The sequence below is a fragment of the Chelonus insularis genome, unplaced genomic scaffold, assembly GCF_013357705.1.
Source record: "Chelonus insularis isolate UGA/USDA-ARS -01 unplaced genomic scaffold, ASM1335770v1 contig_326_pilon, whole genome shotgun sequence".
Classification (NCBI taxonomy): domain Eukaryota; kingdom Metazoa; phylum Arthropoda; class Insecta; order Hymenoptera; family Braconidae; genus Chelonus; species Chelonus insularis.
The window spans coordinates 990,074-1,012,967 of NW_023276496.1; the positions used below are offsets into that span (position 1 = coordinate 990,074).

Genomic DNA, 22,894 nt, shown 5'->3' on the forward strand with positions numbered 1-22,894 from the left:
ATTTTCACCCCTAACAGCTATAATTACCTGTCGAATCTTCAAGAGTGCAATAAAATAGAATTAGAAAGTTAGGATAATAATGTACTTACACTCTTTCAAATAGGGATTAAAGAGTGGAAATCCTTCGAAAAATTTTAAATTGTCATGCAGGTACCATGAAATAGTCAAAGTTCTCTTTTACATTTAGGATGATTCATACTTTTATGATAGGTACTCTGTTGCAAAGAAGATTAGAACTGACTATTCTAGTCGTTTTAATCCTTATTCAAAAGTGTTTAAGTATATTATTTCTTAGAAGGTTTTGATTCTACTTTGTTTTTAATTTTATTGCACTTATAAAGGTTCGAGAGGTAATGGTGGCTGTAAAGAGCAAAAGTTTGCTTACCTGGGCGTTTGTTAATTCGAAAGATTGTATTGTAAAATTTAGTATGTCTTTTATTATACCCGTATGGAAGTTGTACTAAACTTGAAAAATAATATATATTTTCATGGCCAAAGAAAAGTTGTTGAAGGAAAGTGATGAGAAGTTTAGATATAATTTTGAATTCGACTTTAAAAACTTAGATAAGTGAAAAATTAATTATTATGAATATGATTATAATTAGGCTACACATGTACGAGTTTCTCCTGATGGAAAAGCCATTATCATTTTTTCCATTAATAAATAAATTAATGTCATCTTGTGGTCGTTTCATTGCTACTTCAGGTATTTATTTATTTCTTAGTAATTAACGAAGAAAATTTTTCTTTAATGTAAAAATTTCTAGAGTTTACTCCAGATGTTAAGGTGTGGGAAGTAGGCTTTACTAAGCCTGGAGAATTTAAACAAGTCATCAAAGCCTTCAATTTGGCGGCCATCCATCAGGATAGTAAAAAAATACATTACATACATAGAGAGAACAAATAGGCCAGTGCAAGTCATACAGTTTAAAATGATCTAATTGTCTTTCTTAGGTTTATATGCTATTTTTTACGATGTCTGCAAAAAAAGTATTGAACAGAAAGTTCAATAAGTCCTAAATCTCAATAACTTTCCATAAAAGTATGATAAAAAAACATTTTAAAATTATAAACATACTGATTTACATGATTTTTAGCTGTTATTATTACTTTTAATAGAAAAATATTCACTGATTGGAAAAGCATGTCATTGAGCAAAATTAAATTCATAACACAATATAAATATTTATGGAAATGTGTTGAAAAATTTTAAACAGACTATTTCCTTGTAGTAACAAAGATATACTATAAAGCAATTATAGACTTTGTATAACAATATCCAACTATTAATATAAATATTAGAATTAAATACATAAATATAACTTTAGTTGAATATAAAATATAGATATATTGTGTAAATGCAATTATTATATTATGAATTTTACTACTTCATAAGTAGTAATAAGAAAGAAATTATCATATGAGTTTTTAGGAAACAAGTCTCAAATAATTTTTTTAAAATAAAGTTAAGCGTAATAAAATATAAGTATAAAAAGTAATTATAAAATAACCTATTTTACAAATTTCATAAATTATCTAAAAATACCATTTTTAGACCACACACAGTGAAATCCATACTTTTGAATCTTTATAAATTACTAAAAGTCTTAATGGAGTCATCATAGTTTGATTTCTTTTACATACTGCTATTTGTTATGCTCAGAGCAAAAATCTCAAAAAAATATTACATGACCAGGGTAGAAAATTAAACTATCCCAAACCATGCATTTAATACTCTTGCTTTTAAGACGTTGACAATATTGCACATGATTTCAGCCAATTATAGCAAACTTACTTCACTTCTCTAGCTTGTGATTTTATTTTATACAAATATCGCGAAAAATTTGTCTCTTGAATGATTTTAAATTCATTAATTAGATACATGAAGTGGCACATTAGAGCTTCCTTAAATACTTTTATATTTCAACAAAAGCCAATTTTCTCAACTAAATTTTCCTGGATTTAGGAAACAGCGTTGAAAGCCGATGTTACTAAGAAAGTACGGAACATTCTGGTTGTCAGTTCTTAATGATTTTGAACGCTCATTAATCTGAAATTTCAAAATTATCATTATAGAACAATATGTTATAAAATATTTTAAATATAATAACATATTATATACCACTTTAAACAAGTCTTGCACATGAGTATTATGTGCGTATTTCATAAAAACTTCACATAGAACTTGTATGAATAGAGAACCATTTTTTGTTATTCCATGTGTATTATCGTACATTATTGAAAAAGATATCAACATATCGGAATAATTTCGTAGCTTCCTTCCTGCATCTTTTTTCGAAATGTCTCGTAAATTGAATTCATGTATTGTATCATCATTTCTATCAACTGTTACAACAGTATTATTTATATGAATTGAACTGCAACAATGTAATATTTAAAAATCAGATTCAAAGGAAAAGTTCGTATTTCAATTATCAATTATTGTTTTTATAATAAATATATTATTACTTCTAGTATTTAATAATATTATGGAGCAAATCCAATTTATCGTAAATTTAATAAAAAGATTACATGTTATTTAAACAGTGCATTAAGTAGTTTTTTCCATAGATTTATTCAATTGTATTTTATCCCTTATATATGAATTCATATTTTACCTGCCAAGATGAAATATAAATATTTTAGGTTTATTCAATAAATTTGGACAGTTTTGACCGTTGAAATAATGTATGAGATCACCATAAACTATATTGTCAGTTGATTTACTATCTTCTTTCCATCTTATATTTTTAAGACTCATCGAAACATAATTAGTATCTTGCACATTATTCCCGACGACAATAAAAAGAGCACAGTCCACGAAACGTAATTCAGAACTTTTGGAAAATTCTTTTGCTTTTTGCTTTATTTCCTAAAATTATAAATTATAAGTAAAACGAACTTCAAGTATAGATCGAATTTATTGACTAGAGTTACTATTATACATACCTGAACATCCAAGTTTTTTTCAATAATAACTTTGAAACCCATTTGATGAAAAAGATCTTTCAGATTTTTTTCATCATGTTCAGCAGACTTCTGACTAGTCTCATTATCATTAACATTGTATAACGACATAATTAACACTATTCCACGTGGTTTACTTTTCATCGGATAAGCATCAAAAGGATTTTTATGATCGAAATTATTAAGATCATCATAAAAACTTGTGGATTTTTTTACTTTAATTTTTAAAGGTTGAACAGCATTGAAGGGAACGTATTCTAAAGTTGTCCTATCAAAACAGAAATTGATATGAATAATTACATCAATCTGTAATTTAACATTCATAAATCATTATAATACTCATAATAAACTATTGTATATACCTGGCTAATATTTGAGCACAATTAACTTGATTAGTATCTTCTAAACTACGAATTAAGTTTTGGAAGGCATCAGGACCACGGGTTTGTATTTCGGTTAAAATACTCTTTATTACTCTTTGACTATTCAAATTATTCTGCAAGTAAATAATTTAATTTTTATGTAATAGTAAAAACAATAGAAATAGAACAAAAAACAAAATAACGGTGATACATACTTGCCATTTAGACATTTCTGGATAATTTTTAAAAAAAATTCCAAATTCTATCAGTTTCGGCATTAAAATTTCCATATTAATTAAACTTGCAAGTTTATCAAGGTTTTCTTTTATTTTAATACGATGCATGGTTTCCATGTTTATTTTGTCAATGTTTTATAAAAAACTTTATAAAAAATTAAAAGGTTAAGGAGCAAGTTTTGGCACGAAAAGATTCAGCATCACTTGGCACAAAGAATTCTTATGCATGATCTTCATTTATGCATGTATACATACATGTATTTTAAATAAAAATTATTGTTGCTAGGTTCATGAAAAATTGGTACTAAAATAATTTTGTCTTGGTCGAATATTAACAGAATAATATTTATTGACTAAATTATATCTACTCCAATTTAATTATTTTCGTCAACTATAACGATTCTCTATCGTTATCTACGTTTTTTAATTAAAAAACTATGATAAAATATAAAACTAAACCATTTTCTTTGTTGCATTTTAACTATGTACTTGAGTAATAATTACACATTGTTTGTGGTATTATGATACTTCTAACAACTACAGACAGTAAAAAAATGGCTCAATTTTCATGAAATTCTTCGCGACATTTAAACCTGTAGTTTTTTATCGTAGTGAAGTTAGCTGAATATCACAATAGCTATGCGATTTGATACATTCAAATATCGACATATCGAATAAAAAGTAACATCACTCGAATGATCGAAAAAGTAATTTCAAATTGAAGATATTTATTCTATAAGGTTTCTGTAATAAGAGTTTATTCAATTAGGTACATTTTACCAATGAAAATAATTATTTTGAGAATGTATTATAGATTGAAAGAATTATAATTAGTGTTATGAAATGATTATTTATTGAGAATAATGATTTATTCAACAATTTTAAAGAAGCAATTATTTATACTTCAACATTTAGTATTTATATATATTTCATCTATATCATTTTATTTCAAGTAAAGCTGCAAAAAAGGTTGAATATCAAATATTAAATTTTTCGTAGTTTCATTAAAATTTTCTCATAGGTCTAAATTTTTTATGTGTTACTAAAAAACTTCTTGATTTTAGGTGACGTTGGAATTTAATTAATTTTTTTTGTTGAGTGTAATGTTGATTCCACGGGTATAAAATTCGTTCAAAAATACAAATAATGGCAGAGAGAATAACTCCTACAAATAAAAATAGAAATATCATGTACACATGATATAAATGAATTTTTTGTACGATTTGTTCCTGCAATTGATTATAAGTCCGAACTTGGAGCCAACGTTCTTTTAATCCATCGACTAAACCAGTCTCAGATAACCGAATTAATCTGGAAAGATAATTAGTTTAATTTTTAATGATCAATCAAGTCACATAATTATTGTTAATTTATGTAAATTACATAATACATAAATATATTAAATTGGAATCATTTAAGTAATATGATAACAGATGAATATGAGACATAAGATGCCAAGTATCATTAATAATTAATATACCCAATATCAAAAGCTCGTTTATATTTAAACCCCTTGACAACACCACTCGTTGTCCACGTTCCAAACAAAGGTGATCCAGTTGGGATAAGGTTACAGGCATATCTTGACGCTTGTTGTTTATCCTCAGACCCAATCATTGCATATTTTTTTTTGCTCCAACATACTTTCTCTCTCATTTTGCGGCTTGATTCTATGTAAATGAAGCGATCACGATATTTTGGATATCGTTTTATTTCCATCTACATTGTAATATTATTTCTCAATTATTGAAATGGATACAAGAGTAAATTATTCGGATAATAATATTTTCAAGTAATTATAAGTTTGAAGAGACGAACTATAATTAATGGAATAATATTCATAAGTTTCAATAATCCCTATAGCTACAGTGCAAATGAGAAAGCAGACTCCTGGAAGTCTGGCTCAAGTTCTGAGCTAAACTTGACATAAGACTTACTGCTGTTTACTTCTAAATGCACAATGTGGTTACTCGAGAATAGTTTAATAATTACTTAGTTAGTCACAGTCGAATCTCTTTACTTTATAATTATAATAAAATTCTCATTGTTACCTTAACATATCCATAAGCCAATGATCCATTATAGATCAGAACATTGTAATTAGTACTATTCAGAAGTGAATGTAAATTCTTAAAAGGTGGATCCATTTTAAAATTAGTCATATAGGATACTAAATGAGAGCTCACTGTAATAAGAAGAAACCAAGAAAAAATTCTTTTTGATAGTTCTAAGATCTTACACTCTTCTTCTAGATCTTTGGGTAACCAGCCTAGATATATATTTAGATTTCAATATACTCTGTATAATTTTTTTAATTGAAAAAAGTATTGTTTGACAAAAAACCTTGGGAACAAAGTGCTGCAAAAGTGTAGAACAAATAATCTTGAAAAGTCCAATAATGCTTTTGATTCATCAATCGACGGGATATTTTTCCAGCAATTGTTCCTAGTATGCTGATAATAATTGTTATCACGCCTACTACGATCCATGTTTTATACGAGAAAAGCTTAAAAACCCATGAATCGTTAGATTTATATTCTGGACGATTATATAACTGAAAACTTTAAAAAAAATTACTAATTTTTGTTTTTATTCTAATAATTATTGTAACAGATGCGGTTTACTTATTTTTCCACATTGGTATTGTGTAATCCATAACATGCAAATAAGCTCTAAAAAAATTCACTCGTGGTATTACATGTACTTCACGTCTCTGCATTAAACCGAGGAGACCAGTGAGACTTCCATTTTCCAAGGTATGACCAAAAACCTCATCGTCAATTCTTACAGGCAATAATCTGAATGATAATATTCAATTATTTAGTAATGTTTTTCAAAATTATCGCTCATAAATGTGACTAAAAAACTACTTTGATTCATTTGACTTACGTAAAATTGAGATATTCTGCTAATAAATTCCATATTTCTCCACACACTCCCGAAACCTTTTTATCATGATCATAAAAATCAATTAAAAAACTTTCCTAAAAACATAACAAAATAAAATAAGTATTTAACTTAACAATTAACAAAGAACTTTTAAATTTTAAATGGATCAGTGCATTAATTATTTACTTGAAAATAAGCAAATTTTATTAACTCTCCTTGAAATTGATGATTTTCAAATAATTTACTCCGTTGCTCTAAATCTTTTCTTGACTTTTTTTTAACAGCAACATCACTGTATCCAGAAACATTGAGAGGAATAAAATTTCCATGATCTTTTTTCCATATAAGATATTCTCCTGAAGAAATTGGAAAATGCTCCAGATAAATAAAAAAAATGTAAATCAATTTTACGTGGTGCATCGCTGTTAGATATACTGAATGAGCAAACAAATAATCTTACAATATATTTACCTATCATCTAATAGACTCATTTGTATCAAAAATAACAGCAAATTAGCATACATAGAATCATATAAAAAGATTGATAAGAGTTGACATAAAACTTCTGCAATAGTAACTAGACTTCATTGCTTTATCATATTACCTTGACCATAAAATACGATCATTTGCTTGATTACAACTTAACACGCTATTAGATCGTTGGAGTCAAATTGAATTTCATAAAAAAACCAGGATTTAATAAAATAAATAGAGAGTCCAGTAGATATTTACGAAAACATTAATTTTGTATTATATCTGATTAAATATATAAAAATTTTACAGCATTGTATAATTTCCTTCACGAAGATGTATATTTAATATAAATAAAAGATAGCTTTATATATTATTGTTTTTCCATGACGAATCCTTGAATCGGTTTATATTATTGAAGAAATATATATCAGGTGAAAACACAATATCACTTCTTAGATTCGTCATATAATTCATTCAAATTTTATATTTTCTTAGCAAAAATTCTTTTTGCTTGTTATATTTTAAATAAAAAATTATAAAACATTACATTTATCTTGATAAAAAAGTACCGCAGACTACTTACTAAATATTGAACTTTAAGTACATCGTGATATAAAATGCTATATCTTTAAAAGATATATGCGTTTAAAATACTTTTTCTTAAATTCTTCACACTGCCCCCATTTTCTATACATTCAATGAATAACTGAGAAAGTTTTAAACAGTTAACACTTATATCTTGATATAGAAATAAGTATAAGTCATAAATATGATATACATTGGACATTACAAGGAATATCTTGTTGTCTTGTAGAACACATATATTATTGTTTCCATTTATCTAAAAATGGAATTGTGTATGATTGACATCGCTATGAGCTCGAGTGTCAATTGTTTAATACTTTAGTACCTTGTTAATTATTGCTACACATGTAGATGTTTTTTTCTCTAAATCTTAATAAATAATGTAAAATGCAAATTATTAATCGATCATCAGTCGTAAATACTCACTTAGCGATGCCAAGTGTTTGAAACAATAACATCAATAAAAATCAATAGAAAATATTAATAGATAATCGACTCACTTAGAGAGTCTAGTTTCAGTACCAACTTTATTAGAATCTGCTAATCTTACGACCATTTGTGCTCCATTTTGAGTAGCTTTAGCAACTGGAGAACCTTTGTTTATTTGATGAGGTGGACTAACTGGTAAAACTCTTTTGGCCCCTGTTAATTTGGGTGAGTGACAAATTTTATCATCACTTAAATTGACATTAGTTATAACACTATTCTGACTGTCTGTTTTTCTTACAAGCATTGTTTCTTGACTATTTTTAAAAGTTGAATCCTTACGATTCAATGAATCATGATTGATAAAAATAGCTGGTGAACCAGTTTTACTTCCGCTCTTCTGACTCGTCAGGTAGGCCTGGTTAACGTACCAATTGTGCAGTCGATGATGTATTTCAGAAAATTGAGGCCTGCGATTCGCTATTTCATGCCAACACTCAATCATCAGACTGTAAATCATTGTTAAGCAGTCTTCAGGACATGGCAATAATTGTCGAGAACGAATCATGTCAATGACTTCTTGATTATTGTAGCCATAATATGGCTGTAGGCCGTAACTATAAATCTCCCATAAAACAACACCAAAACTCCATACATCAGATTCAGTAGTGAATTTTCCATAAAGAATTGACTCAGGTGGCATCCACCGCACAGGTAAAAGACTTTTGGATTGAACGCGATAATAATCACTGCTATAGATATCACGTGATAAACCGAAATCTGATATTTTTACTGTCAAATTTTCTCCCACTAAACAATTTCTCGCAGCAAGATCACGGTGAACATAATGGTGGCTGGCTAAATATTCCATTCCAGATGCGATTTGTAAAGCAATATGTAGAAAATCTCGTTGGTCGAGGATTTTGCCTGTTTCATTATTTATTGGAGCATCAGAGCGCGGTGAATGATTAATAAGAAACTCATGAAGATCTCCTTCAGTCATATATTCAAAAAGCATACACATTGGTTCACCCTTTAAAATAACTCCCAACAAACAGATAATATTCGGGTGTCGTAAATCAGTCATAAGATCAACTTCTCTCTTGAAATCACTTTGAGTTTTAGGTGTTGCGTTTTCTTTTAATGTTTTCACTGCTACGTAAGTTGATTCTTGACTCTTAGCTCCAAGTACCGGCTGCAATTCTCCTTTATAAACTTTGCCAAATGCACCTTCTCCTAATTCTTGAATAAAAATGACGTTTTCTAATGAATACTGTGGTACTCCTCTAGTTGCTGAAGCTCTACTACTAGCAACACTACTAAGAGTTCCAGTTCCAGGTGTTGTAGCGCCATTACATACAGCTCCAGCACTGGCACCGGCAAGAAGTGAACTCATTTCAATAGGCTGACTAGTATTTCTTCTGCCATCATAAATATTTTTATCACACTGGACACCAGTTATCATTTTTCCACATGGTAATAAATTATTAGAAGGCTGTCGTCTTACTTTTCTATTTCTGTAACAACAGCAATAACATGCTAGAGTGAAAATAAATCCAGCCGAAAGTACGAAACTAATAGTCACATAGATCCAAATTTTATCAACACATTTCATGATAACACAAGGTTCCTTTTGCATTTTATTATTAGCATCAACATAGCACCAAGGTTGCGCTTCCTTTCCACCCGGATTTCGACAGTAGGAATGCCTTCCACGCAACTCTGGATAGTCCGATAATGGAAGATTATAGTGATCCAACCACTTAAGACAAGGACGATTAGATATACTATAATTAACCGTTCCATTATAAGTCACACCATTGCCCCAATAACAATCAACATTTTCTTGGGCGTTTTGTGTAGTAGGAACGTCGAGAGATAAGCAATCAGCCGCTTCTTTGCTTCCTTCAACTGGTAAATCAGAGCATTCTGGAAGTGGAAGCTGTTTCAATAAAGGATGTCTTTTTGCAATAGCATATTCTTTTCTGCATAATTCATTCTCCAAAATTTCACAGTCTTCTCGACAAATTTGACGAAGTTTGCGATTTAACCAAATTTTTCCTGGTGACTGTGCCTCACCGTATCTTTGTCGGATAATTTTAGCACTCTTTTCTGAACTCCACGGTGAACGACGGCTTAATTGTGCATGTCTTCTTTTACGTAGAATACCTCGAGGAACTGACAACTTATCGCTACCCTCATTTTCTTCATCAACGGTGTCTGCTTGGTCGTCGGAATTTAAAGAATTAAAAAGTTGTAAACTGTAGTTAGAGTTCTTTGTTTTTAATCGCACTGGAGCGTCTCGACATATTGGAAATGTTGAATAGCAGAGTGACGGCTTAGCATAAATCGCACAGTTGGATGATAAATCACTAAAGAAACAAAATTACATTAAATAGTTTAAATTTACATTTAAGTTACTTCAAAAGAAAATTAGTTCATTAATTATAATTTATAATTACTCTGAGATATTAATAACTCCAAATGCCTGCATAAGTTTATTTTCCAACATTGTTTGAGTCTTTGGATAAGGAATATAAACAGTCTTATTTCCTACAAATTCTGCGCACGCTTTACCAATGTAGATCTGCAATGAAAATAAATATTTGGAGCATAACTCTATCGATATAAATCATAACTATATCAATAAATACCTCGCAGCTTCCTTCATAATTGACTTTCTGACCAGGTACATTTGAAGCTTTTGGCGAAATCATCTCGGGAACGTGAGAATTAATTTCAGTACTCTGTATCATGGCATCTAATAATTTTTGTTGAGTGCTCGTAACTGTCGTCTGTTCAGTAACTGATGATAAAGAATTCGTGCTCCCAACATCAACATTTCTCTCGGTAGATTTCACTATTTCCGACGTTACTCCAATTACGTCCCTAAAACAAATTTTATTTCAGTCTGAAAATTCAAGTAAAATTTAAAGTAATAGTTTGTAATCTTTTTCCCTTCTTCTTTTTGAAGTTGAATAATGAACGAACAACAAGCTTATATGAACATAACCATTAAATAAATTTTTAAAAAAATCTCTTCACCTTGTAGAATCATTAACATAGCTATTATTTAACTGTCCATATATACATATTAATTGTTTTAACAGTAATAAAAACACGTATAGATTCATAATTAATAAACTTTATAATTAATATCAAACCATTGATTTATTTTAAAAAGTGATTGTTGACAATAAAACAGTCGCCATTTCAACTGCATGTGCCACCTTGTGATGAATTATTCAACTAACATGAATTGAAATTTTTTGACAGCTGAATTATGACAGTCAAACTCCACCGAGACTATTTTTGTAAATGAGTTTTTATTTATATATTTTTATAAAAGAAGTCAACAAAAAACTAGTTCTCCATATTGACAAAAATAATTATAGAATATTTACCCAGTATCCAGATAATCCAAAAGAAGGTTTTCGTTCATTCTAGTATTTTGCTCTGCTGTGGTATTCTCCAGTTCTCCAGCTGCAACAAAAAAGAATTATCTCCATTCAGTTTCATAAAACGGCCAATAAAGGATGATCGTAAATGCTAGCAGAGGATTTTTACAGGGCGTTCGTCCACTTAAACTGGGAATATCGACATGGAGCTTTTCTATATGAGGCCACAGGCAAAATTCGGAACAAGTGTCGCCGTGGTAACGTACCCTCGTAAAACCTACCCCCTCCCCCCTTATATGCTACCGTAAAGCCTCTACAAGCTCACCACTACTATGAGAATTACGTGGAGATTCTCTTATGGTGCTTATACGTACATACATACGTACAAACTCAGCCTTTTCCAACTGATCCCTAGAGTAAAGAAAAATCCCAATCGACGGATACATCAACCAGGGAAAATGGGAGAAGGTTAATTTGCCCGGACGAGTCATCGGATATGAAAACTTTGGTCTCCCCTATATTACATCATCGATAAAATTGCCTGGAGCATTGACAAACTGATATCTCTTACAACCACCAGATGAAGCGGAAACCCTAGGATTACATGTTAACGACAATAGATTTAAGTATGATAATTTTTCTAATTCTAACGTTGAACAGATGGAATTGTATATGTGAGAATTATTTACAGATTTATGACCGGAATAAACATATGTGAACGTCATGAAGAAGCTTGTGGTATAAACGATTGGTAAATATGCGGAGTGTATAGGCAGTTATAACGTAAGCACGTGGCAAACACCAATAAATCTGGTGGATCGATTAGCAAACGTGGAGATAATAGTCACATCGGGCGGGACAAGTGTCGCAGATAGGGAATAATTTACATGTCTAATTTACCACTCTGTCTACCAGTTATTCCTAGAGGGTTGAATCATGTATTTATGCAGACGTTTATAAGCACAAGAGACCCAGTGGAAAAGAGAAAATGTCCGAGATTGATGTTTATTCGTCAGGTCAGTATCTTGATAAAAAAATTCAATGTTTATGCAATGATATAGCTATGCATTCATATACATCCGTCAGATAAACGATAAATATCTCGGCATTGTATAGAAAAATTCTCATTGCGATGGATGAAATTCTTCGAACGTTGGAAGATAAGTATTTTCTCTATGGATAGATAGTGTGGACGTATCTTGGGGCAGTGGAATGTTTGATGAACCCAAAGACTTGGTATATAGAAAGGGTCGAGCGTAAGAGAAGCACTCTGCGTGGTTTCAACGGTTTCCGCGTAATTTTAGATCGGCAAGATAACGTGCTTGGCCCACCCTGTGAGGATGAAAGAGAAAGAGTGCGATGAGAAGAATCTGAATATATACACAATCGTATACGGTTGGAAGGAAGACACACGGAAACTGGGTAGGAGGAGGAGAAGAGATGTGTTGGCCAGGCGGAGAGAACGAAAGTGTTCTCTCTCTTGAACGCAGTTATGCCGACTAGCTCGGGAGACGCGTGCCGCCAAATTGAACGCCAGCCTCGTGTCTCCAGTGCCAAAGAAAAAGGTTCAAAGCTGACTACAAAGTACGTGAGAAGAGAACGAACACGAAGAAAACGTTTTTGTCTTATTAAATTATAACATCGTCATACTGACTTTCATACTGAAGACCGATTTGCATGAAATACATGTGGAACTATTGGAGAATATGCAATCGTCAGTTTACTCTATTTGACTTGATGTAAATATTATACGTGAGTGTAATCAAGTGTCCTAAAATTAAATACCTGTCACGACTGTCTGAAATTTCAATGAAAAGATAAAACAGTTGTTTACCAAATCGTTTCATTTAACATGTTTATGTAATATATAAATTATTTTAATTACATTTACTGAATTGATGGTCAACGTGGAAAGAAAACTGATGCCAAGCATGCATCGACGATGGAATTATTGGGAGTCTTTCGATGCGACGAACGATCGAATTGACGCATCTAAAATTAAATGCCTCAGCAATACTTTAGTCTCACTCTACGGTTGTTTGTTTCCGGAATCGATTTAGCTGGAAAATTCCTCGCGTTCACTTTCTTTTATTTATTATTATACGTTTTAATCTAAATCTTGAGCTTTCAGACGAAGCAGTAAGAAAGGGGAGTATATTAATGAGGCCGTTGAAGGTGGCTTTGGTGAGTCACGTGAAAGTATGGACTTGGCGATAAGAAGTGAAGCAGTAGTGAGTGTCGTGGTACGATCTGATCGTCAGGAAGCACGAAGAGGAAACAGTAAGGATGATAACAAGCACGGGGGTTGGCGTTGGCGGCGTCGGCGGTATTGGAATGCTCAGGGCAAGAAGGAGAGATGTAAGCGTCAAGCCTAATCGCAAGCTTGACCGAAAGTCATCCCGTGGAATGATTTATGAGAATGAGGAGCTTAGACTGAGAACAATTCACATTAATGCGGAAGTTGAACAAGGTAAAATCCTCCGTCAGCTACTTTGGGCCTCCAATGTGATCGAGATTGTGGGCCAAGGCACATCTTGTGCATGTTGATCTGTGTGCTTGTGCCCACAAATAGACTATCACTCGCTGGACGTTTAGTTACAGCCGTCGTGTTGCGTTGGCTAGTTCTTCTGACAGTCTTCATACAATAATATACCCTAGTTTAATAATCAAATAACACTAGAGTTTATTCAAGTTTCAATTGGTATATATTTTGCGGTGATGATGGTATGAGTTAGTGGGAAATGAAAAAATTGTGGAGTAGCTTAAAAAAGCGGGGAGCGAAATGGACTCGCTCACCCGCAAATCCACGAGATAGATTACGAGGTCGTGATGCCAAAGGGAAGAGGACATCTGGTGTTACCGTGTAATGCGCACTTGTGTCTTGTATTTTTGGTGCGCGTGTTACAACACGATTCTACTGAGTTTAACTTAATATTTCTGTCTATATTGCATCGTGGCATACTGTTATTGCCTATTTCTCAATCGTTAAATAGTTCATTGAGGGTAAATAATATAATTATAGTTCACGCGGTTCAATCAAATAAATAATGTGTCAATGGTCATGGTCACGGTGCCATGATGATGCACAGGAGAGATCGGGAGAATACTCGTACATCCAAAAAATATGAAAGTATGTTTTTTTACTATTTTTAATTATTTTTTTTTAACTAATTTTATTTAGAGGTGATAATGTATATATGTATATGATCAAGAATATTATTTTGCGTGGGCAAAAATTTGCTTCAATGTTTAAAGATGGATAGATTAGGAGTTGGGTAGGCGGTTCACGTTAAACGCCAATCTCACCCTCAAAATAGAATGACTGATGGATGAGCAAATATTTAAGTTACCCACCTTTTAGCGTTGAAATACGGCCCGTGTTATTTTTATTACCAATAAAAAAAAAATATTATCCCAATATATGCATAAAATTGACTTACTGTTAATATTATTATATTTAATCTTCATTATTATTTTAGGTCAAAATGACATTAAAAAGCTCAGACGGGAGAACGAGCAGCTGAGACGAGAAATATGGTGTCTCAGGGAAGAATATGACAAATTAGAGGAAATTTTGAAAAGCCAGCAAAATCGAGCTGACAGTGAAGACAACGAGGTTTTTATTTACTTTTTAAAATGTTTTATTATTCAAGAAAACTCTATACTTAATTTAAAATATGAATAAAATATTTACAGGAATACAGTCAGGACGAGGTTTCTACATCAGATATTGAAGACGACGAAGATGAAGAAGAAAAAGAGGAAGAACAGGATGATGAGAAGGAAGAAAAGAAAGAGAAAAAAATTGACAAGAAGGAAAAACTTTTAACTTTAGACGGCGTGATTCAAGATGAGCTTTTAGAGAATGCTGAGAATCAAAAGTTGTCTTCGGAGAAAACTAATAGTCTTCACCGGCTACATGTGGAATTTGATCAATTGTCAGTAGTAGACGAAGAGGAAGAATCAACGAAAAAAGAGAAAGAGTATAGAGATGTAAATGAAGCAAAAGTGCTTGAGGTAAAGCGTGAATCAGAATCAAATAAGCAAGAAGAAGGATACTTAAATCAACATGCATTCAACTGGATAATCAATTCTGAGTGTCCTGTCACCCACTCTACAACTGAATACTCTCTTCCCTACACTTCAACATTCGGCATTGTAACGACGTTGAACAACGAGAGTAGTTCACCACTGGGGATTGGCTGGCAGCGAAAGATTTTTGAAGGAGACACGAGTCACACTACGACAACAACAACGGATCGACAGACTTGCGCAGAATCAATTTTACCCTCTCGGGCGTCGTTTCTGTCTCGAGATACGTCTACTGTATTTCCAGACATTCGTTCATTCACCGAATCTATGAAGGTCACTCCAAACATTATTGCTACGTCCTCAAGTAGTGAGAACACAACTTCAACTATTATCCACAAGACATCTCCTGATATATGTGTTGCTGGGGCAATAGCATCTCAGAGAACTTTTGGTAGTTCTGACCAATTGTCAGCTCATGAAATTCATGATACTTTGAATAAATCTCATTCATGTCAAGAGTTGGATAAATCACATACGTTTCTACTAAATATAAATCAAGCAATTGAAGCTAAAAGTTTACCCGATAATTCAAATACTCGTGCTTTTAAAAGTCAGTTGAAAATACAACTGAACAATATATCACCAGAAATACTACCGGAATTACCTCCCAAAATGCCACCAATCGACTGGTTACCTGGACAACCACTTTATAGGAGTTTAGAGCCCATCGACCGACGTGAACAACGTCTACTTCGTCAGCTTCAACTTAACGAGTATCAGGCAACTTCTTTCGAAAGTCCTACTCCACGTAATTTTAATTTCTCATCTGCAATTGCTGGTCAAACTCTCGATCGTTCATCGAGATCTGAAAGGAAAGTTGTTCCGGTATGGCCCAATATTCCATCTACGCCTAAAGTTGATACACAAACCCAAACACGAAGTCGAAGTTCTAGTCAAAGTAGGAGTCCTACTCGAAGTCAGAGTAGAAGTTCAATTGAACAAGACGCGCAAAAGGAAACGAAATCTCCAAAAACGAAAACAAACAAGAAGAAGAGCCCTTCAAAGAAAGTTACGACATCAATAGTATCAACAGATGATTCAAAATGTCATTATGAAAGCAAAACAGATCGAACATCGTCTTCGTCGGGTCATGAATGGCAAAAGAAGCATGTGAAGAATGTTCATAGCTCGTTAAATTCGAAAAGAAGATCAACAAGGAGTCGAAGTATTACACAAGGTTCAGAAATTCTTGAGACAACCACAAGAGATAGAACAATCTCAGCTAGCAGTCCAGAGTCTGACAAGTTTAGAAAGAATAGCATCGGAAGCGACAGTGTGCCTTGGTGCGCGTGCTGGGGTAACGGATGCCTTTGACATTAAAGTCTTGTCCTCTGGTCTTTCGCGACACTAATTAAAATAATTCACCAAATGCCGATCGATAGCCAGCACCGCAAGCGCGCGCTTGTACAAAGCAACTCTACCTACAAGCTATTCCGGCTGGGCTCTATCTAGCCACCGGTGTGCCATGTGCAGACCACGACCCCAAACCGAGTGTCGTTGACACGCGTTGACTCGTGCGATCCCAACCGCGCCGGGTGTTGACTATTTTCGTGACAAACTCTCCGCCGAGAATTTCACCATTAACATCTACCAGCCTAACATTATCCTTAAAACTTTACTCATAAATCTGTATATGTATATATGTACCATTTTATGTGTATTAAATCAATTATTTATTGTTCAAGTTTATGACTTTTTTATTTTTTACCATATATCATACAGCACATCAATTTTAACAGCCGACAAGTATATTAATGAATGGAAAGTGTGTCGTTCGATAGTTGGATATGCCTATACATCATGTATCTGTTGGTACGTACCTATTGACGTGTTGAATATGCACAGCAAAACAATACAAGAGCTCCAATAGCAGAGACTGCTCATTTTGTTTCCAGTAAAAAGGGAAATTCTCTTCCCTCAGATCAAGTCACGGAAACGCTTCGGGCACATGGCAACCCCTCGACTAAGTCTTTTTTCTATTTTTATTTGATCTTTCACAGTAATTTGTCGAATGATCTTATCATTTTAATCTTCAAACTGATTTAATACTCTTAAATAAGTTTTAGTCAATTGAACTACGTGACAGAGAGTTATCACGTGTTAAAGGAATCAAAAATTTGCCGGTAAATACTTCGAAATAACAAGGACAATCGCAAATACGATGTGTTCAGTTCAACGTATCGCGGAATACTGGCAAGCACTGGGATCAGTTCCCGGCTCGACTATCAAGCTCTCCCCTGCTTACTAGTGGGTTCTTACCAGATGGCACTACCCTTGCGCGCTCCATTTATCATTTTTCTCCCGTCTCCTAAGTATTTCTACATTTCTTTCGTCTTTTTCCCTCATTTTCTGAATGTATAGTTGAACATATATAGGGCTAAATTTCGTAATTTCTCTTTTATTTTCAATTATCGAACATTATGGTGAAGATTTTGAATTGCTCACTGGAAAACAGCTTTCCGAAGACGAAGAAGATGAAGAGGATGTTGAGAGAAGAGAATCCTATAAATTCAAAATATAATTTCAACTTATTATTTTTTTCTTTGATCAATTAGTTCAAGACTTACTGTACTAGCATCATATCTAATAGGTGTACTTTGAGCAGCGGGTACTGATATAAAACCTCTGCTTTCTCTTTTTTCTTCGTAAAATCTTCTTTCTTCTTCACTACCAAGTTGTGTTTCACCAAGATACCTCTCTTCATCTTCTTCCTCTTCATCGTCATCATCGTCGTCACACAAACACACCGTACAATGAGGATCGAATCTATTTATCTTTATCGGCGTACATTCAGCATTCTTATAAATTACTGATATTCTGTAAGATACATCGAGATTTATATGAATTTGATACCAAGATATTTTTCCAATATTTTACTTACGGTGGATTTTTGTGGAATGAAATACGCTTGCAACAGAAGATACAAATACAAAGTAATAAAGACATAATTGCTAGAAGTAGAGCCATTAGTATGATATTTTTAGTGTTCCATGTTGAATAGACTTCGTTTATTGATTTACAACTGGTTTCTTCACCCAATGAATTAGTTGATCCTCCAGATTGATCACACACCATTTGTTTTTCACTACTATGAATGATGCCAGGAGGGTTGATTGCTTCCGGAGCTAAGCAGTTCTTTGATTTTATGCTTGCCATCACTCGAGATATTCCGCCAAACGCAGGATACCATTTTTCATCTTCTAGATGAGGATTAATCTTGAATAAAAAATGATTGTGAGAGTCATTTTGAAAACTTTTAGTGAACTTAAAACTGAATAACTGTCAAATAAAATTTATTTACAACTTGCTCCAACCACTCATTAAGTTCCCTTAGAAATTTATATAGTTGATCTTGTGATGATATTTCTCGCTTCCTACGTGATGAAGATAATATACAACTGACGCTAGCAACATAATATTTCTGCACTATGAATGCTGAGCTTTCAGTGAAAAGAGAATGAAGACTGGAATTCTCAAATGGAAGTGCTATACTAGTCAATTAATCTTTATTATCATCAGCATCAATTTCATTGTTGTTTAGATTAACTCATTTACCTGCCAGGGTTTTCATCATCATCCAAAAAAGGTAAAGGTACCAAAACTCCGCCTCCCTCACCTGTAACATAAAAAAATGATTATTAATCTTCATTATTATTATTTGGGTGGTGGATTGGCAATATATAAAAGTTATCAAAGAGATATGATTTTAAATACACAGATGTATATTCACATAGACACATTATTTATCTATAATTAAATGTCAGCTGTTTGAATATGTTGGATAAATATATTCATAAACTCATCCACCTGAGTAATTTCGACCTCTCGTAATTTTCAATTGATGATAAAGTAAACAAAAAGGGTATTTTACTGGAATTATTTGCAAAAAAGTGCGTCTACATTAATATTCATCAAACAGACTTCACAAAGTGAGGTGAAGCTTTTTTAAATTTAGAATTGAATTTTCTTGAAAAATGTAATTTGTTAAGTAAATTACAAAAATGATTTATCATTTTAGATAAAAAATAATATTCAAATTACCTGGATAAAGTAGCAAATTGGAGCAAGTATCAAAATTTTCATTAGGTGGAATATCGATGGGAGTAATATTAAATTGCCGAGTGTCATTATTCGGCTTAAACCAGCCAATTCCATTAGTTCGTAAGAAAACTTTTAGTTCGTCATAAAGATCAAAAAGCCTTTTGGCATTGTGATACTGGATATTGCCAGCGTAGAAAGATCGCTTGGTTATTGGAAGAATATAAACCCGTAAATAACCAGCCATAGTGTCTGCAAAAGCTTTCATAATCAAACGCTTTGTTCTGCCAGTTGTTAATTTTTTTATTACTTCCAAGCAAACGTCCATGTACTCCATAATAAGTCCAATGTAATCTTCATTACTCGCATCAATCATTTCTATCTAAAAAGAAGTTTATCATTATAGATTAGTTAAAGATGTTTTTGTAAATAAAATAAAATTTTCAAACCTTTGGTAAAATATCTTGAAATATATTTCTACTTATTAATAAAGTTAATTGTTCATTATTCCAACACTTTTTAGCAACATCATTTTTATCGAACAAGACACTCCCAACATTCTGGTCCAGTTGATTTACCATTCTATGACTAATTAAGGTTGGGTTTTAGCTTAAATTCATTCTTATTGCTTATTTAATTCCAGTATTTAATTATGATAAAAAAGAGAAGGCGGCGGGAAGTAGTTACGGAAAAAGCGAAGAGAGGTAAATTAAAAAAACAACTCTGAGTAAAATAAATATGAAGAAGGGAAAGCAAAAATAAGAAAAAATATATAGAAGTTTTAGATAAGACAATACAAGAGGGTAGAAGAAAAAGATTTAATTATTTTCATTAGAGCTATAATTAATACCTATGTCTTCCTAAAACTATTGGAAAAACTGTGAAGATCAAGAAGAAACGATGAAAATAAGCTCCTTTTCCGTTTGAGCATTTTTTCATTTTCTGTTCCCCCTTTTACAGCACAGCACGAAGTGGTGCAGCGAATATGCCGCTTTTTTTTCATTTCATTCTGACATATTCAAGTCATGAGAGGTGGCTCATTATATTTTCTTTCGCCTATTACGGTCTCGTTTGGATTCATGAGAACATCTTCGCTACGCTGTTCAGAAACCCACATGACGCCTACATTTTTTCCCCTCTCCGCGCCAGATAAAGGTCCATTCAAGTCCTTAAAAGTAAATAGTAAGGCTTCCTTTTCAAGTATGGTATTAATTCTTTTTTTTGCCTCTATACAACCATAGAATGGCATAACCTGTAAAGTATTTAGCAAAATAGAGTGGAAGTAAAATATATCTCAAGGTAATAAGTTTTTCTTCTACCTTTTAGCCAACTATTGCTTTCATAAAAGTAACGGAACCTTTCTCCTACCTTCTCCGCATTACGCATCAACACCATCACTTCCACGATTCAGTTGAGACTGGGTAAGACTCTGAACAACACGAACAACTTTTCTTAATATTACTGTGTTTCCCAAGTAAAAAAGTTTATTAAAACATACACAATGGGTAAGTGTTTCATTGATTTATCAAATAAATAAAAAAAACAAATAACCTTGAACAGTTATGGTGCATGATTAGAATTCTATTCACTGTTATGAAATGTAGATAAAGAAGAATTTACATTGATTAATATTATAAATCCTTTGTTCACATATCTTATATGCAATTTTCTTTAAATTATTAAAATAATTAAAACCAAAGTATAAAATGTGTATCATAAAGTGAAAAAAAACTTTCTTTTCACATCCTGCTATTCACGCTTGACGTTACCTGACTTATTTAATAATTATGTTAACAAGAGCATTTTCTTTTGTAGGGGCTATTGGAGGACTTAGTGCGAGAATTGTGCTGATCGTAAGTGTAGTGAATGTTAATAATAATTAGGTGTTATTATTCCAAGTTTTTATAACCGTTATAATTGTTTTTTTTTTTAGAGTGTACTGGTGATTGTAAATGCTGGGGATATGATGCGAAAGAGTATAGTATTTGATAAAAATACCCCTGACGTATTTTATTGTCCTCAACACAAACCAACAGGCTTTGAGAAAATGATTGTCAAAGCTAAACCTCTATCCAGACTTTGTCAATTCGAAGGTGGTCCAATACCTGAAGATTACAAAAGTGATTGTTACAATGATGTAGACGAAACGGAGTATGCATGCAAAGAAAAGTATAGGATTATGGTAAGTTCTTTAGAGAAATGATGAATAATGAATTAGTAAACCAAAACTTGATTTTATAAAAAATAAATAAAAGCGGAAGCAGCAAATAAAATCCCTAACGAATTAATTCCACCCAAAGCTAAATTTATATCCCTGCAGGCTTTTTTAACGAAGGGTGTTGGTTTTATTATTTCAGAAACGATTCAAAAAAATGGAAATTCAAAGACGGCCCATTGACAACGACTACATCGAGAAATAGATGAAAATATTCATGATGCTATTCATCGTCATCAATTTATGACTACTTACTATACTAATAGGAGTAATAGAAATTATCATCCACTAATAATCACACCCGCCGTTAATTAGATTTCATAGATTTAATGCTCAATTAATCCTACTCTGAATAAACCTTCGGAGTGTCAAGGATACAGGGTGCTTAATCGAATTATTTCATTAACGACTTTTTTTACGTAAACACTTAACCAAATAAGTCAAGTACTAATTGTATTAGTAGTAATCTTGAATAATAAAGTATTAATTGATTTAATATATTAAATAACTGGTTTTATCAATTATATAATTGCTTTTAATTACTAATTCATCTTAAATAATATAAATAAAAAAAGTTATTGTATAATTTTCGAAATATTAATTTTATTGTAAATCTACAATTGACAAAAAAAAATCTCTTAACTATTTCAATTTTTAATTAAAAATAAATTTGTTTTCTTCTTTTATTGGGTTTTCTATAAAATAATTTTATTGACATTTAATTTCCAACTTATCCTTGATAAATTGTTAATCAGACGCGTTAAAAAAATGTCCTTCTCTATAGAAATTTATTGAAAATTTATTCGAAATTCCATTTAGCAGGATTTACATTCATCAATCACATTTGGTACGTAACGAATTAATAACTATGTATATCATTTATTTAAACGAACTAGTAATTTTTACTTATTTAACGTGGTTTTAAATATTATGCGTTAGAGTATAAACAATTGATTGAATGAGACAGACTTAATTTAATAAATATTTATTATTTAGTTCTATTGATAAGTCTAGCATGAATAATGAGTTAATAATAATTTTCATCTAAACCTATGTTGTAGATGCGACTGCATCCTCCAGGCAGCGACACCCCTTACAACGGTTCTAGATTAATGAAATTCGCAAAAAGTACTTCAGATATCCAGAAGTTAATAAGTTAACCATTAAATTGAAGATTTTAATAATCTTCATATAAATAGTCATTTTCCCTCA

General features: G+C 32.0%; 6 protein-coding genes across 16 annotated transcripts; 2 read left to right on the plus strand and 4 right to left on the minus strand.

The window, feature by feature from the left end:
• Positions 1-1,407: 1,407 nt before the first annotated feature.
• On the minus strand, positions 1,408-4,104 carry LOC118066014 (caspase-6-like). 2 transcript variants are annotated; one of them, XM_035081716.1, is made up of 6 exons: positions 3,545-4,104; positions 3,330-3,463; positions 2,950-3,235; positions 2,619-2,872; positions 2,123-2,378; positions 1,408-2,050 (listed from the first exon to the last, which is right to left on the minus strand). In XM_035081716.1, exons 1-6 carry the CDS (start codon positions 3,680-3,682, stop codon positions 1,943-1,945), a joined length of 1,176 nt encoding a protein of 391 aa, XP_034937607.1. In that variant the 5' UTR covers positions 3,683-4,104; the 3' UTR covers positions 1,408-1,942. The 2 variants fall into 2 exon arrangements, with proteins under 2 accessions (XP_034937607.1, XP_034937608.1); XM_035081717.1 differs by lacking the exons at positions 1,408-2,050; positions 2,123-2,378 and adding an exon at positions 2,487-2,618 and having other exon boundaries at positions 2,701-2,872.
• A 477-nt stretch (positions 4,105-4,581) lies between these two features.
• On the minus strand, positions 4,582-6,874 carry LOC118066114 (probable glutamate receptor; the record flags this gene model as incomplete). The annotated part of the gene is made up of 7 exons (XM_035081909.1): positions 6,641-6,874; positions 6,455-6,549; positions 6,190-6,363; positions 5,909-6,126; positions 5,617-5,834; positions 5,046-5,284; positions 4,582-4,876 (listed from the first exon to the last, which is right to left on the minus strand). Coding segments are annotated over exons 1-7 (1,473 nt in total), but the record flags the coding sequence as incomplete, so codon positions are not given.
• A 368-nt stretch (positions 6,875-7,242) lies between these two features.
• On the minus strand, positions 7,243-17,443 carry Ror (Tyrosine-protein kinase transmembrane receptor Ror). Of its 4 annotated transcripts, none has more exons than XM_035081786.1 (5): positions 17,250-17,443; positions 11,344-11,422; positions 10,594-10,828; positions 10,402-10,526; positions 7,243-10,311 (listed from the first exon to the last, which is right to left on the minus strand). In XM_035081786.1, exons 1-5 carry the CDS (start codon positions 17,311-17,313, stop codon positions 8,010-8,012), a joined length of 2,805 nt encoding a protein of 934 aa, XP_034937677.1. In that variant the 5' UTR covers positions 17,314-17,443; the 3' UTR covers positions 7,243-8,009. The 4 variants fall into 4 exon arrangements, with proteins under 4 accessions (XP_034937677.1, XP_034937681.1, XP_034937679.1 ...); XM_035081790.1 differs by lacking the exon at positions 17,250-17,443 and adding an exon at positions 11,712-11,956; XM_035081788.1 differs by lacking the exon at positions 17,250-17,443 and adding an exon at positions 11,507-11,602.
• Positions 12,049-17,063, plus strand: LOC118066050 (myb-like protein X). 4 transcript variants are annotated; one of them, XM_035081793.1, is made up of 5 exons: positions 12,049-12,353; positions 12,521-13,089; positions 13,469-13,807; positions 14,817-14,953; positions 15,034-17,043. In XM_035081793.1, exons 3-5 carry the CDS (start codon positions 13,624-13,626, stop codon positions 16,741-16,743), a joined length of 2,031 nt encoding a protein of 676 aa, XP_034937684.1. In that variant the 5' UTR covers positions 12,049-12,353; positions 12,521-13,089; positions 13,469-13,623; the 3' UTR covers positions 16,744-17,043. The 4 variants fall into 4 exon arrangements, with proteins under 4 accessions (XP_034937684.1, XP_034937682.1, XP_034937683.1 ...); XM_035081791.1 differs by having other exon boundaries at positions 12,521-13,807; XM_035081792.1 differs by having other exon boundaries at positions 12,525-13,807.
• A 121-nt stretch (positions 17,444-17,564) lies between the features above and the next one.
• On the minus strand, positions 17,565-20,406 carry LOC118066052 (uncharacterized). The gene is made up of 8 exons (XM_035081798.1): positions 20,318-20,406; positions 19,917-20,055; positions 19,471-19,849; positions 18,985-19,045; positions 18,731-18,920; positions 18,311-18,645; positions 17,997-18,246; positions 17,565-17,931 (listed from the first exon to the last, which is right to left on the minus strand). Exons 1-8 carry the CDS (start codon positions 20,404-20,406, stop codon positions 17,848-17,850), a joined length of 1,527 nt encoding a protein of 508 aa, XP_034937689.1. The 3' UTR covers positions 17,565-17,847.
• Positions 20,407-20,531: 125 nt separating this feature from the next.
• LOC118066053 (uncharacterized) lies at positions 20,532-22,866 on the plus strand. Of its 4 annotated transcripts, none has more exons than XM_035081802.1 (5): positions 20,532-20,649; positions 20,794-20,972; positions 21,283-21,320; positions 21,401-21,649; positions 22,744-22,866. In XM_035081802.1, exons 2-5 carry the CDS (start codon positions 20,969-20,971, stop codon positions 22,840-22,842), a joined length of 390 nt encoding a protein of 129 aa, XP_034937693.1. In that variant the 5' UTR covers positions 20,532-20,649; positions 20,794-20,968; the 3' UTR covers positions 22,843-22,866. The 4 variants fall into 4 exon arrangements, with proteins under 4 accessions (XP_034937693.1, XP_034937692.1, XP_034937691.1 ...); XM_035081801.1 differs by having other exon boundaries at positions 20,623-20,721; XM_035081800.1 differs by lacking the exon at positions 20,532-20,649 and having other exon boundaries at positions 20,676-20,972.
• The last annotated feature ends 28 nt before the right edge of the window (positions 22,867-22,894 follow it).